The sequence below is a fragment of the Hippocampus guttulatus genome, chromosome 11 (genome assembly GCF_054856545.1).
Source record: "Hippocampus guttulatus isolate MCC_2025c chromosome 11, RoL_Hgut_1.0, whole genome shotgun sequence".
In the NCBI taxonomy this organism is placed as follows: Eukaryota; Metazoa; Chordata; class Actinopteri; order Syngnathiformes; family Syngnathidae; genus Hippocampus; species Hippocampus guttulatus.
Genome location: NC_141271.1, coordinates 10205068 through 10219706, shown reverse-complemented (window position 1 = coordinate 10219706; position 14639 = coordinate 10205068). Strand labels below are relative to the sequence as shown.

The following is a 14639-nucleotide window of genomic DNA, read 5'->3' as shown; positions in this document are numbered from 1 at the left end:
GTGGCATTTACCAAAGTACACACCGTGTTTATTTAGTTAAGTAAATACAAAACTACTTTTCAATTATTTTTTATTTTATTTTATTTTTCCAAGATGATTTACACAGTGGGCGGCCCGGTGATCCAGTGGTTAGCGTGTCGACCTCACAGTGCAGAGGTACCGGGTTCAATTCCAGCTCCAGCCTCCCTGTGTGGGGTTTGCATGTTCTCCCCGGGCCTGTGTGGGTTTTCTCCGGGTACTCCGGTTTCCTCCCACATTCCAAAGACATGCATGGCAGGCTGATTGAACACTCTAAATTGTCCCGAGGTGTGAGTGTGAGCGCGGATTGTTGTTAGTCTCTGTGTGCCCTGCAATTGGCTGCCAACTGGTTCAGGGTGTCCCCCGCCGACTGCCCGGATTCGGCCCGCGGGCCGTAGTTTGCACACCTCTGGGTTAGCGTCTTTGTTGCTGATAAAACTAATAAAAGCCTCGGCAACATAAGTTTCATTTTTAATTGCCTTGTTTATATACAGTGCACAGTCATTCGAAAAAACAAAACAAAACATATGTTCACGCATGCCGCCTTGTCGCACCATCTTCACACAAATTAATTTTTCAGAGCTTAGCATTGCGCTCAACCATTGCCCAGCTGTTGGCAACCAACTGCAGCAGTTTAAAAGTCGTCTTTGCACCTTTGCAAATTATCCTACATCGCTTGAGCCCAAGGAAATGAGCACTCAATCATCCTTAACCCTCATTAAAAACACAAAGCATGAGACAGTATCCAATATGTGTGAAGGCATTTTAGTCTTTTTTTTCTTTTTTTAGAATATTTTGCAGTCTGAACAGTGTAACATCACCGTGGTGCCTTTTTTTATGGTCTTTGCATTCAGCTTCTGAAAGAGGCATGAAACAAATATTGGGGGGGAATGTTGTCCATGAGAGTTTGCAGGCTTGTTAGCTGCTTTGTGGCACCACATTGACCATACCTGCATTTTCCCCGTGTGCAATGGTCTTCAAAAATCTCGCCAGATGGACACATGGTGTTTTTGTCATTTCCTTTGAGGAATCCTCACAATTGCTACAGTTGAATGATTCGAGATGTAGTTTCACAAACCGCGGCTGTATTGTTAAGAAACCTTCTCTAATGCTGTGCCATTTTCAGAGAGACTATCTTTGATATTTCTTTTGCAAGGCAGGGGCAAACAAAAAGACAGTTGAAGGGCAACACAACTGTCATGTCAAATAGTTGGAGATGAGATCACTGACCAGCCAGTGCAATTTGAGAGGGGCGGTTCTTATTTTCCATAGCGGTCTTTCCATTGCCCATTCATGTTAGTGTAGAATAAATGCAATGCGTGAGTTGATTCCGTCCATATTAAAAGAGGATCACACTGAGGACCAGGCAAACACATCACATTCTTGATTGCAGATTTAATCATTAATAGTCAAATATTTCACATTTGCTGCCTCTTATGGAAACGCGTCATAAATAAACAGTGCAAATCAGGAATTCAAATCATTACAAACGCCTCTCTGAATGATAAATGCAAAATAAACATTTGTTCTGCTTGTCCACACATTTCTTTCCCTCATGTTCAGATTACAAACAAGTTCAAATAGAAGATATACATTGATATACACTGATTAGAAATTCTACACTGCCGGCCAAACGTTGTAGAACACCCGATTCCCCCCCCCCCCCCCCCCACACCCCTATAATTCCAATTCCTGCAGTTCAGTACTGCAGAAACAAAAGCACACGACCGATAAACAATTCAAGTTCCAGTTAAAGAAATCACGGGATCAAAGTATGATGTATTCTGGACCTTATGTGGATACAGTATATCACACCTGAACACACTTGTGTTCTCCAGTGAAAATCAGACAATGTTCAGAAAGTCCTTCCGAATTATTTTACAGACGTTCCCATAAGTGTATGGCCCTTGTCGCTTGCTTTGCTTTCACTGAGGTTTAAATCTGGAGAATGCGCCTTTTTGTATAGTCTTTAAAATGTACATTATTTATGAGTTTAAAGTAACCTTACCTGCTTTTTTATCTCTGGCAATTCACTACTTCTGTACAATTTCAAGCCATTCATTGGACTTGAACTGATTGACTTTTTTTTTAAAGGGAAAAATGAGGGTAGTGTAAAATGGACCAATATCAGTGTCCTTTTTGTAAAATGTGACATCAGGTGAACTCGAGGCACAATTCTACATCTCTGCAAGGTAGTAAACTAATGCTCCTATCATTGTTCTTCTCTTCCCTTCCCGACCTGGGGCTTGTCATGCACTGCTAATATGGACATCCACGCAGGCCCAGGTCAGTTCTATTCACTCTGTACTTAAACTCTGCTTTAGCTAATGAAGACAAACTGCATGCAAGATCTGTCTAACTCGCACATGCTCCTGTGACCCTGCGCTGTCTTTACTTCTGAGAAAGAACAATAGTTTCCTCAGAGAGTGCTGCTAGTCGGGTGGAAAGAATTTATGCGGCATCCATTTGCTTTCCCACTCGAGGGAATCAGGCTGATATTTCCAAAGAATTCTAGCGCTCTGATAAACTGTGAATAGCCGCTAAAGCATGTCAAAGGCAGCTTCGAGTGACTCGGGTTCTTTTTATCATCTTGCTTATCAGAAGAGTATGCGTCATTTCAATAGCACGTTAAGAGAAAATGCAGACCGAGACCCGACTCAGTATTTTTCCTCTTCCATCTGCGGCGAAAAATCATTACAAATGTGTCATGTCACATCTACTCGGGAAGATATTCTATAGGATTCTGCTCCGTCTGTGTATTGTTGTACTGTCTGTGTGGCTGACATGATTTCACACTAAATAAAAGGTAGTAGTCACATTGCTGAAAGTCATTCTTTTCTTGGTGACACCGTGGATCGCTGTGCTGCCACAAAAGTGTTGGAGCAAGTGTGAGGAGACTATTTGCCAGTTTACCCAGCAGGGGCATCTGGGGGGACAGATGGGCGATGATGAGGGTGTATAATGGGCATCTGTGCAGCCTGGAGGGGAAGCAATGCTCAACAGTCATCCCCTCTCTACTTTACACACACATACAAACACACGCACTCACACACACACACCTACTACAACTTGTCATGGCCTTTTCCACAAATTGTTCTCTGGAGTCTACCTTCCACCACAGCCGACTAATACGCGGTTTGAGCATAAACGTGTTTACAGGAGCATGGTGTTGGCTCTTCTGTCTGTTTCGTCACTGTTCCAGACTTGCTGTCTCAGTTGGCTGAAAAGGAATTGGCATAACATTCACCTTCACCTGTGGTGTTTTTGTTTTTTTCCCCCCCATGATCATCCATTTAACACACCATGTAGCTCTCCCATTCTCTAAATTCACTCATGAGTGAGCTAAATGTTTTCCTATACACTCGTAGGATGAGCTCACTCTGTCTTCCATTACACGTTCATCTTCATTCAAGCCCTCTTTATGTAGCTTGAAACCTACCTAACCTTAACTCAGTGTGAAACTGTGGTTATGATTGACCTCGATGGAATAAAAAAAAGCCTATAATTTTCTCTATCCAATTCCAGGAATTGCTCCTTTCCTAACTCTGTAGGGAGTGAAGGCGGTGGGGGTGTTTACATTGTATATTTTATATGCGTCCCCATCTTTATTTACACACACTGCTGCTTTCACTGCATAATGAGTGTTTGTCCTTGTGTGTGTCCAGGTAAATGAAGCTCTGCCATGCCACAGTGAATGCAACAAATACGAGTGGAGGATCGAGCCCTGGTCCATTTGCACCATCAACACGGTGGGCGACTCGCCATCCTGTGGGGAGGGAGTCCAAAGCCGCAAGATCAGGTCAGTCAGTGAGTGAGTGAGCGAGTGAGCCTTGGCAGAGTGTTGGAATGGCAACACCCACCAGGGGGGTTTGTTGGGTTGGCTCGGGTCCTGGTGCTCGCGATGCCAAGAGAGAACATTCAGAACAAACAGCTGCCTTCTAATGAGTGGCACTTAAAGTAGGCAAAGCAGTTCAGTGTTGATCCACTCTGAATATATGCACAGATTTGATATAGTGGGCTATGCGAACTTAACAAGGCTTGATTTTTCAGGAAAATCCAATTATTCTGTTTCAGACATCCAGAAATTGTAAAAAAACAAAAAAAAACATTCGTATTGCTTCGACTGAATGCCTAGGGTGATGCTGATTTAAGAAATCACTCAAATATATCCATGAACATTGTCAAGTCAAGTACAACTTTATTGTCAAATGTGCTGGATGTGCAACATCCATCCATCCATCCATCCATCTTCTACCGCTTATCCGGGGCCGGGTCGCGGGGGCAGCAGCCCCAGCAGGGAAGCCCAGACTTCCCTCTCCCCAGCTACTTCTTCCAGCTCTCCCCGAGGGATCCCGAGGCGTTCCCAGGCCAGCTGGGTGACATAGTCTCTCCAACGTGTCCTGGGTCGTCCTCGGGGTCTCCTAGAAACAATCTAGCCAACAAGCTTACATATTTTTACCTGTACATTGACATACACCATGGTTAATACTAGCTGTAAGATTTTAAGTGCAAACTCCTTTTAAGAGTTTTTTTGTTGTTGTTTTTACAAATTGATATCTGAAAGTACGAACTAAATCTGAGAGGCGATGGGAAAAAAATGACTGTACATTAAATACAGAAATTTGGAAATGTATTCCAGAAAGACCTAGATAGGAGTACCCTGGAGACTGGTAATACAGCTGCATCTGCTGCTCCAACAGGTGTGTGAAGAAGGGAAAAAGTGGGGAGGTCAGCACTGTGGAGGACAGTCAGTGTGATCAAGAGGTAATGCCACCCAGAGCCCAGGTCTGCTTTTTGGCCTGCCACAACGACTGTGTCTTGTCACCCTGGGAATCTTGGAGCAACTGCCTGCCGGTAAGAAACACCATTTGTTATTGGATAGTTGATGCCATCATTCCTGTGAGTGAGTGAGTGAGTGAGTGAGTGAGTGAGTGAGCCAGAGAGTGAGAGAGAGAGAGAGAGAATTTTCATATTAATTTCTTGTTCCAGACTAACGCTCGTCGTTTTTGTTTTCCGTCAGTACAAATGAAGCAATCAAGAGGCTAATTTGGAAAAAGTATCTTTTCAAAAAGGTCTTTGATGTTATTTAATCACAAAACTCCAACCCCCTCAAGTTCTTCAAAGAGTCCCTGACTATAAAATTACAGTGAAATAGTCGGTATTATGCTTCGTGAATAAAAAGTAAGAGCAGGTGAGTGTAGAATTACTGTTTTGGGTCTTGAGCTAAGCCTTTTGTCTTAATTTAGCGCTTGAATCTAATGTTTTAAAGTGAAGACACGTCACATTGATTGCGCAGTCAGTTGATTGCTACGCTCACACTCTGAGATCGACTCACTTGATTGTGACCAACTTGGGCGATCATCGATGCTTTTCATGATGCCATCTCTCTTTCACTGTTTCACACAGTTGACTTATGTTACACTCACTTTCAACCACAGAAGCAATATTAGCAGCAACTTCACAAGACACAAGTGTTTGGCGACGTGCATGATATATTCGTGATGACGTAAATACATACCGTATGGGATCGTGATCGCCCTCGCCGCGGTAAAATATGTCTTGCGCTTGTCGGTTTGAAGAAATCGCCTTTATTTTCCAATTATTATTAGGTCTTGTTCGGTTTTGCGGGGTTGGGAAATGCAACGTCCAACGATGTCATGATAGGCAGTCTGACATGGCTCTATTTTTGTCTAAAAGGCACTTTTCACCTTTTATGCCTGAACTTGTCGCATGCTTTCATACAGCTCTCGCATTTGAGCTCAATGTTGACAAGTTTTGTTCTTTTTTTTAATTTTTTTAACAAAGTATCAAATTGACGGTCACACATTGCCTGTGGATTTGCGTGATATGGTAGCAAACCCAGTGGTAAAATAATTCCTGAGGTGATGTAGACCTAGAAAATGATCACAGTGCCATTGAGAAGAGTTTTGACTTGTTTATCTAGACTCACGTTAGGTAAAGCTCCACATTACAAAGATGAACATGACATGAATCATGTTTGATCTTCATAGTCACTAATCGGGATCTTGTGCGAGCAAGTCAAATCTAAGGACCGAAAATGAGTATTACCTGTATTTAGGGCAAACCAGGGACATTCTTGCTGTGAGATAACAGTGCTAACCACTACGTCCCCGCATCTGCTTTACATGTTATGATACAACATTTGTATTGAAAGTTCTGAATTACAGTTTTACTGACATCATGATCCTGTAAAATAATAGCAAACTGTACTTTGTCCTCCAAATAATGACTTGTACACCCAATGAGTGTGCTATAGATGGAGCTTCTGTAATAGGGTAATTATGTGTAATCAAAATGAAAAGCTGAAAAACACATTTACATTCTAATTAGACATCAGGGAAATGTTTGCAACATAATATGCTATAGAATTAGATCACAGTCTCCTCTCTGGGTGTCTTGAATGAAATTAACATTTCAAGACATTGCATATTGCGCATAAAGGCGTGTACCTATTGGCGCAAATATGTACAGTATGATCTATTTAGCTGTGGAATATTATGCCACCATATAAACTTGGTGGAAGCCGGCCATTATAATCCCGACGTAGATTTTGGTGATTGGACTTTTGACTCATTTTTGACTGTTTTTTTCTGTCAGAGATTTTCTCGGACACCTTTTTGTTGTTGGTGGTGGTGGAGACTCATGGACTGCGGTTATCTCTTTTCCTGGCCCATGTCTTCCCCAGCTGTCGAGCGTGTTAGGTCTGGTCTAAATGAAACAGGCAACATTTCCTTCAAGCTCTTACTACTTATCATGTCATTTGTCATACAGTGGAGCTTTTTGTGAATGCCTGCCTCTTCCTACTTCCGTGATTTCGGGTGTTTGTGTGTGTTCAACGTCTGGGTCCAGCTGTCCCGGTCTTCAGTTCGTTCCTACATCACAACTTTACAGCAAGAGCCATTGATAGAAGTGTCTGTTGGCGTTTTGTGTGACATTTTGTTTTTCAAAATTCAATTAACGAACGAGACATGTCAACCACTCGGGCAAAATTATTTTTCCATCAATGTGACATATTAGTGAAATGAGGGGTACGTTCATTTTAATACCTCTTTCGTTATTTGGGCAATGGCTGATTATGAATCCCTGTTTCAAGGAGAACGCTTTCATGCAAAATGAACAGTGGCTGCCCTGGAAACTGGGCAGGACCCTGGTGACGCCGGTGTGTGTTATGCACTGCACATATCTTAATTACATGACATCATCCACTTGCAGTATCGAAAGAAGAAGCCCTAAGGCTTTGGAAGTGGTATTTTTCCGTTACTGTATCACACCTCAAATCAGCTTCAAAATAGATGGCGCAAATCATGATTGTATTTATTTATTTATTTAAGTAAAGAGCATCTCCTGCCTTAGTGTAGGACCCATACAGGCACACTATTTCAAGCAAATGCCAACCGATACTGTTTGCGCACGACAAAAAGCTTCCCATAATCCATTTCAATCATTAATTTAATACCAAAAAAAAATCATTAATTCATTCCAGTATAATCATTGATTCACAGCCGCGAACTGTGATATCAAACTCTGCGCTCGCTCTGAGGGAAGGTGTTAAATAGTTAACAAAAACAAAGGAATGTGGTTACATCATCTTCCCAAACCGATTTCAAAGGTCTAAGAGCCAAGAGTGATGCAATTAAAAAAAATTTTTTTTTTTGAAGTTCTGACTTGACTTTGTAATAGGTGGAAATTAATCTGCACACAAAAATAGTTTGAGGATGGATGACGGACTCTGGCACACAACATTGCAGCTATCGATTTTAAAAAAAAACAGTCCTATTAAAATATATCAAACAGATATTGTTTTTTTTTTAACTTGTTTTTGTCTAAAAGGCATACAGACTTTAATTCTTGTGGCGAAATAATTCCACAAGGCTCCAATGAAATCAAGAGGGGGTTGGCTTTTGGACTTTTTAGACAGTTGTGGCGTCTAAGAGAGTTCATAGATTAGTTCCTAACTTTTTAACCGATTTAAACCGACTGTTGGATTTTGCTAGAGCTTCCCCTTACCAATGAACACATTGATGAAAAACTATAAACACAACACTTTTATTTTTCTTTGGGGTTTTTTTCCATGATAGTGGCTTTTTCTATTAACACAAAAGGCCCTTTTCTCTCAAATATTGTTCACACATCTGTAAAAGCAGTGTGCTCTGTATGTCAGTGTGGCCTTTTATTGCGGCCAGTCTGAGGCACTCCTGTGCAATAATCCTGCTGTTAGCATCTACAATGTTGTATTTATATGTTTCTTCTATAAAATAGGGTTCAAAGCTTATCCCTGCTCTGGTAGTTTTTTTGGTTTAGTATACAATCTTGAATGTATTTAATGCAATTGGACCTTTTTCTATCATTCTCAAAAAATAGTACCGGTATTCATTTTTATTTGAATACAAGATATGGAATTGAGCTAAATGTAGATTGCACGCAGGTGGTAGTGTTAAGTATGGCGGCCAAATTGTGTGATACTTGATCATTGCAGCGTATTCCGAAACTGCGTACGCATGGCTATTCTTTCAAAGCCTTAATCTGTCAACACAAAAAGCCAGATTGCAGGACACGGCGTTGTCATGTACAAATAGATTTGTGTGTTTCGGTGACAGTTGGTGTGAAAACTGCTCTTGATTAATGAGCCTCCCAGTGATGAGCCTCATTAGGAGCTGACATTGATTGAAGTGCATGTTCTGATGAATCGGGACCACCGGGGCGAATAAAGCTTTCATTCTTTTTCCTGCTACTCTCCCAAAGAGACTTGCCTAGCGGATCTGCCATATTCAGCATCTCATTTAGTCACTTCATTTATCGCTGAAAGATTTGCAGCGCTACTTTGAATTGGTTGCCATCATGCTAGTATGCGCTCTTGGTAGAGAAAAGTAAAGTTAAACATAAAATAGTGTTTAGTCAAAGAAGAGCAACAGTCATTGTTTTTGTACAATTCTACAGTTCTTCATCTAAATTGTGGACCAGGCACCGTCAAATTCAAGATACTTAAGGTGACTTAATCCAATATTTACACTCACTCACAAGTAAAACATGAGTTAGCTTGATTGAAACAGGGCTCTACAGAGGCCTCACAGTCAATACATCAGTTATATTTAAATTACAAAACCGATCATTAAGACACCGAAATATATATTTACAACATGCAAGGCCCATTGCACACAAAATGATGCGGCCACAGGTGACTGAAGTGGACCACTGTGGAAAAAATAACAGTTGGCGACTCCTTGCCACACGTCATGCAGATGGCAACACACATCGACCAACAAAAGAAAACAACAACAACAACCCTGCTTGGGGTTTTTTGAGGCTCACCTATAATGTTGTATTAAGTTTTTATCAAGCCAAAAAAACACTCGCATGAATTTCAAAGAAGCAACAGATGACTACAAAGAGGAACCAGCAAGAGTAAAGCGATAGTGTGGATATTTTGAGACGCTGTTGGCAATGTTCGATTGCCCCATTCTCTCACCGCGCTTGTAATTTTGGCAAAAAGAGACTCTCGACCGTCTTGCGTACTCAGCCATGTCAGACTAAATACAACTGGGAGGAGTCCATTTGATTTGTTACTGGAGTAAAAAGTTGGAATTTATTGGGAAAGCAACTTGCTTTTAACTTTAAGAGCTGCTGTGTTGGCCGAGGTAGCCTGAAAGTTAAAAGGAGTGGGGGGTTTTTTTGTTTTTGTTTTTTTTTGCAGAACCTTTACCATAAACTCCAATTACAACTCGATCTTAACATCACCTGAAGCACTTACAGTATGTTATATTTAGCATTTTCACCAACACGTCTGACCCATCAAATTTTCTGTCATTCAAACCCATTGACATTGTGAGTCAATTCGAATGTGTTTGCGAAATGATTGCTGCATACATCAAAGTTAGTGGTAGTGGTAGCACTATGAACAAGTGCAAAAAGTGCAGCATTTCCATCTGACATGCTCAGTCCTGAAAATATAGAAAAACACAAAACTTAAGTCAGGTGCTGTCATCATGCCATGTATTTGTATGTGTGTGTGTGTGTGTATGTGTTTGTGCTTTCTTCTCTGCAAAAGCAGCAATGTGAACGAGGCTCAGAGAGAAACAGGAGCAGACAGATCCTCCGCCTACCTGCCGTGGGAAGCGCAGCCTGTCCAGAAATGATGCAGTCAGAAAGTTGTTCTCTCAACACCACCTGCTTCACTTACCAGTATCAAGTCTCAGGTAGGAATCATTTCTGAGTACTCTTGCTATGCAATTATTGTTGAGGCTGAACTTTCGATGAAAGAGAGCCAATGGATTAATGAGCGGAAGAGGAGATGCCTTTTGTTCTGGCCATCTGCAATAATACTGTAGCCGCATTTACAGTTTTGTATAAGTCTTTTTTCACATCGTTAATGACATTGATTTAGTACGATTACACAACAGGCAAGAAATGAGACAAATCTGCATAAAGGTGCAGATTCCCCCCACACCACCCACTGCATAATCATAATAGCCCATTCTGTCTGTTCGTGTTGTTTATAAACAAGTTGCCTGCTAACTAACAAACAGATGGTGTAAGAAACACAAATATGATACTCTCGGACAGGGGTGGGCAACTTAAATGCTGGAGGGAGCCACAATTTTTCATCAGCACTCTTCCTAACCAGATGTATGACAAAAATGTTTTAACTATGGACAAATTGCATGCATACTTACAAAATGGTGCCATTCATTTTTGATAATACATTTTTTTCAATGTATGCATAAAAGATCCACTATCTGAACCTAGTAACAAACAACAAAATAACCACATGCTGTATTTTTTTTTTCCAGGGCAAAGAGCGCTCATGCATAAAAGTTACCATTCAAGGGTGGCACAAAACTGTTGAACAGGAAACTATGGAACTCTTTTTGTACAATTTTGTCAACAATAATCAATTTTTAAATATTATTTAGATCCTATGTTTGTTCTGCATACCATTTCAAATCCGCCAAAAAAAGCCGACTCACATTATTTTTTTAGGGCAGTGTACGACCCAGTGTAAGCGCAACTAAGATATGTCTGCCATGTAGTGCTGATTGATGATATTGCAACTTAAAGCTGCAGTCGACCCCTGTATGTTAACAGTTTGGCACCCGCTGATTCGCATATCCTCAGTTTATGTGTTCCTTTTTAGTTTCAATACTTTTAATTTGGATTTTTACCATTTATTCCTGGATCCCCCACTGCCCATTTATCATGGCAAATGGACATCGAATGAGTCAGAATGGGGTTTTTTTTCAGAATTATTTGGGCTTAGGAAATATATACGGGTATACAGTATATTTATTTTTTATTTTTTTAACCTATCCCTTCTCTACTAGTGTGTAGAATGTTTGATAATCTTAGGAGTTCAGTACTCTTATCCCTTCCAAATAGATTCCATATTTATCCTCTTTGTGACCATTGTAACAACTGAATTTAACTCATTCAGTACCAGCCAATTCTAGACCAAGTCTGAAAAGACGTTTAAAAACGTCTTTGGGAGTGAATGAGTTAATATTCAAGAGGCTAATTCTACCTAAACAACTGCCGTTAGCTGACGAAGGCCTCTCTCCAATGACCTTAATGACCGTTGTGTTGTATCCCAAAAGAGTGATGCCATTTGTGGCTGGGCATGGCTCCAACACTGACGATAAATACTTTGGTTTGCAACCCAGCACTGAGGCTACATCTGTTCTATCTTGCTTTGTGAGACGAAACATCTTTGAGCAGAGTGGTTCCCAACTGTTGTCACCCTGGGACTCGCATGTTCTCGAAAGAAGAGGCATTGTAAAAAAAAAATGGCTTTGAAAATATGATAGACAGTACATGACAGTAACTATATGTGCTCACTTGTTCAAATCGTCTTTGCATGCTATTAAGACATGGAGGAACAAGACAACAGAATGTCAATTAAAATAGTATGATGAAATATCAAAATTGGACAAAAGATGACCCCAGAATTTTACTCAAAGTAAATCTTAGTAGTGAAAACCGACCTGGGATGCACTTTAAATATTTTACTGGTAAGAGCAGGGGTGGGAAGTTAATTTTGCAAGGGGCCACATGAAAAACTGCAACACTTCAAGAGGGCCAAGTCTTTTGCATACATTTTAACATAATTTTATGCACCATCCGCCAACTCAAATCAGCCGTTCATAATCAGGGATCCACAGTTTATGGTGGTGTTCCACTTCTGTCACTGCAATGTAGAAGTTAGACCGAATATGTGTAGCGACATGCCGCAGTCTGTCACTAATTTACCGTAACACACTACCGGTAAGTCATAATTACAGTAAATATTTGTTAAGAACACTTGATGAATATAAAAGGATCCAAAATAAATGACTAAATCAATAAATAAAGTGTACCAATTAATGTGCGTGCCGTCTTGTGAAGCGTGATCACGTATTCTTACGCCACTTGCATGCCATTCGTCAACTTGACACATCAGGTCGGGACCATCGTAAACTGAGGTTATGCTGAAATCTGTCGGCAACCCAATTCGGATTCCTGACCCAACACTTAAGAATCACTGGCCTAGACAACAAGAACAGTTCTGCTGCAATCGGCTCAATGCCCTGAGAATACAGTGCCCTGGATGAATATTTATAGCCGTAGGAACTGTTCAGCCTGCGTTGAATATCAATGCTGAGACATTGTGGTCATACAGCACTGTTAAATCAATAAAGCTAAAGGTTGCCTTGGACATTTTTTTTAGCAATACTGCACATGTACATGTTTATTTAAAGTGTGTGTGCATTTATATTGCAGAATGGAGTACATGTCGACTGAGTGAAAATGCCATCTGTGGTGGAGGTGCCAGGCAACGGCTTCTCGACTGCATCCGCAGTGACGGACAGATTGCGGACTTGCAAAAGTGTGAGCAGGTAATCATTAACTTCATCACACTATCGTTGTAATTGCGAGGTTGCTGTATATGTTGTATCATGCATTGTTGGCTGGGATGCGTTTGGCCTATTTAAAAAGGAAGTGATCACAATTCTGAGGTTGGGGATTCAAATCCAGCCTGCAGACTCCCTGTGCTTGTATAGTTTCTCTCAGAACTCCCACATTCTGAAAAAAACAATGTTAGGTCCATTGAAGACTCTGAAGTGTCCTGAGGTGTCAAAGGTTGTTTGTCTATTTCTGCCCTGTAATCGGCTGGTGTCCAGTCCAGGGTGTCCCCCCCCGCCCCCCCCCCCCCCACTTGCCCATCCATGACCTGAGGAAGGAAAAGCCCTATGGATAAACTTGGTCAACAATAAATTTTACTCAGAGGTGGCTTCACATGTCCCTATATGGATTTTTGGTGCTGATTTAGAGAAAAAAAAGTCTACTTTTTTTGCAGTACATTCTTTTTTTTGAAAAATTATTTTTAGATAGTTTTTGTTTTTAAGATCAACCTAAAAAAGCTTGCAGATTTAAATGGATTTAATTTATGTCATGTTTAGCTCTGATGTTTCAGAAAAAAATTATCCTCATAAATACGTTGCAAAACATGTTCTTTATTATTTTTATTATTACCAGCATTGTAATCATCATCATCATAATAATAATAGTAATAGTTATTATTATTATTATTATTACTATTATGAAAACCACTATAGAAAGAGCAAGGGCAAATTTGGAATCACTGCATCCCCCAACCCCCCCCCCCCCCCAAAAAAACCACATTCATCCAGAAAAAAAATTCTCATCTCTGATTTGTTGGATGGATGGGATCCTGGAATTAATATAACTGCCCACTGGGGACATTCACATTCATCTCACATGATCAGTATGAGCAACAATTGTACCTCTGTCCCCTTTTTTTCAAACAGGATGTTCAGGCTTTCAATAATTTATATATATTGCGTCTATCTATGTTTCATGAGGCAATTTCGTCTCAAGCTAAATGATCTGCAGCAGCTTGTGCTTTTCTCAAAGGTGTCTTTAAAATAAACTGTAAGCAGCATTTGGTCCCAAATGCGCTGTTCATTTCTCATACATTGTGTAGGGGGGAAAAAATGGCAGGATTTATGAACCTCAATGGGAAGTTTGAAATGTATTTTTTACAAAAAGTGTGTTCAAATATGTAATTGACGCTTATTACGGCTGCTGTGCCCTTCTGTCGTATAGCTTGGACTGGTCAAGGACTGGAAGTTGGTGGAGAATTGTGTGGTCGACTGTCCGGTCAGCTGCGTCCTCTCTGATTGGTCGCCATGGGGAGAATGCTCACATGCCTGTGGCAACCAAGGTAAACAAACCAAAAAAAAAAAAAACACTTCACCGAACCCTTTGGGAATGGCAACCCGATGGACAGACAGTGCTGATCGCATTTGTAAGGCTTCATTATCTCCTCTACTCTACTGCAGGATTCTGCATGAATAGATTTCAATGTATTAAAGTATTAAAAATTAAGGTGTCAGTTCAACGAATTTTTCTAGACATAGAGGGTGTTTTTGCAAGCTGACACCGCGTTTTGCCATCGGTAACTGTCACCTCGAAATTTGGTTTCAGAGGTCATCGTGAGGTTGATTTTGTCTCACCTGACCCATAACATTATAAGCGCTTTTAATAATTTAGTGTGACTAAATCAAAAAAAAAATATATATATATACTGTATATATATATATATATAT

General features: G+C 40.5%; 1 protein-coding gene across 1 annotated transcript in view; it reads left to right on the top strand.

Annotated features, from left to right (window-relative positions):
- The window catches only part of thsd7ba (thrombospondin, type I, domain containing 7Ba), a 117840-nt gene that overhangs the window by 84775 nt on the left and 18426 nt on the right, over positions 1-14639 (top strand). The window contains exons 15-19 of the mRNA XM_086124152.1: positions 3684-3817; positions 4719-4872; positions 10085-10232; positions 12790-12905; positions 14137-14254. Of these exons, the coding sequence (XP_085980278.1) occupies positions 3684-3817; positions 4719-4872; positions 10085-10232; positions 12790-12905; positions 14137-14254 (670 nt within the window). The remainder of the gene's footprint in view (positions 1-3683; positions 3818-4718; positions 4873-10084; positions 10233-12789; positions 12906-14136; positions 14255-14639) is intronic.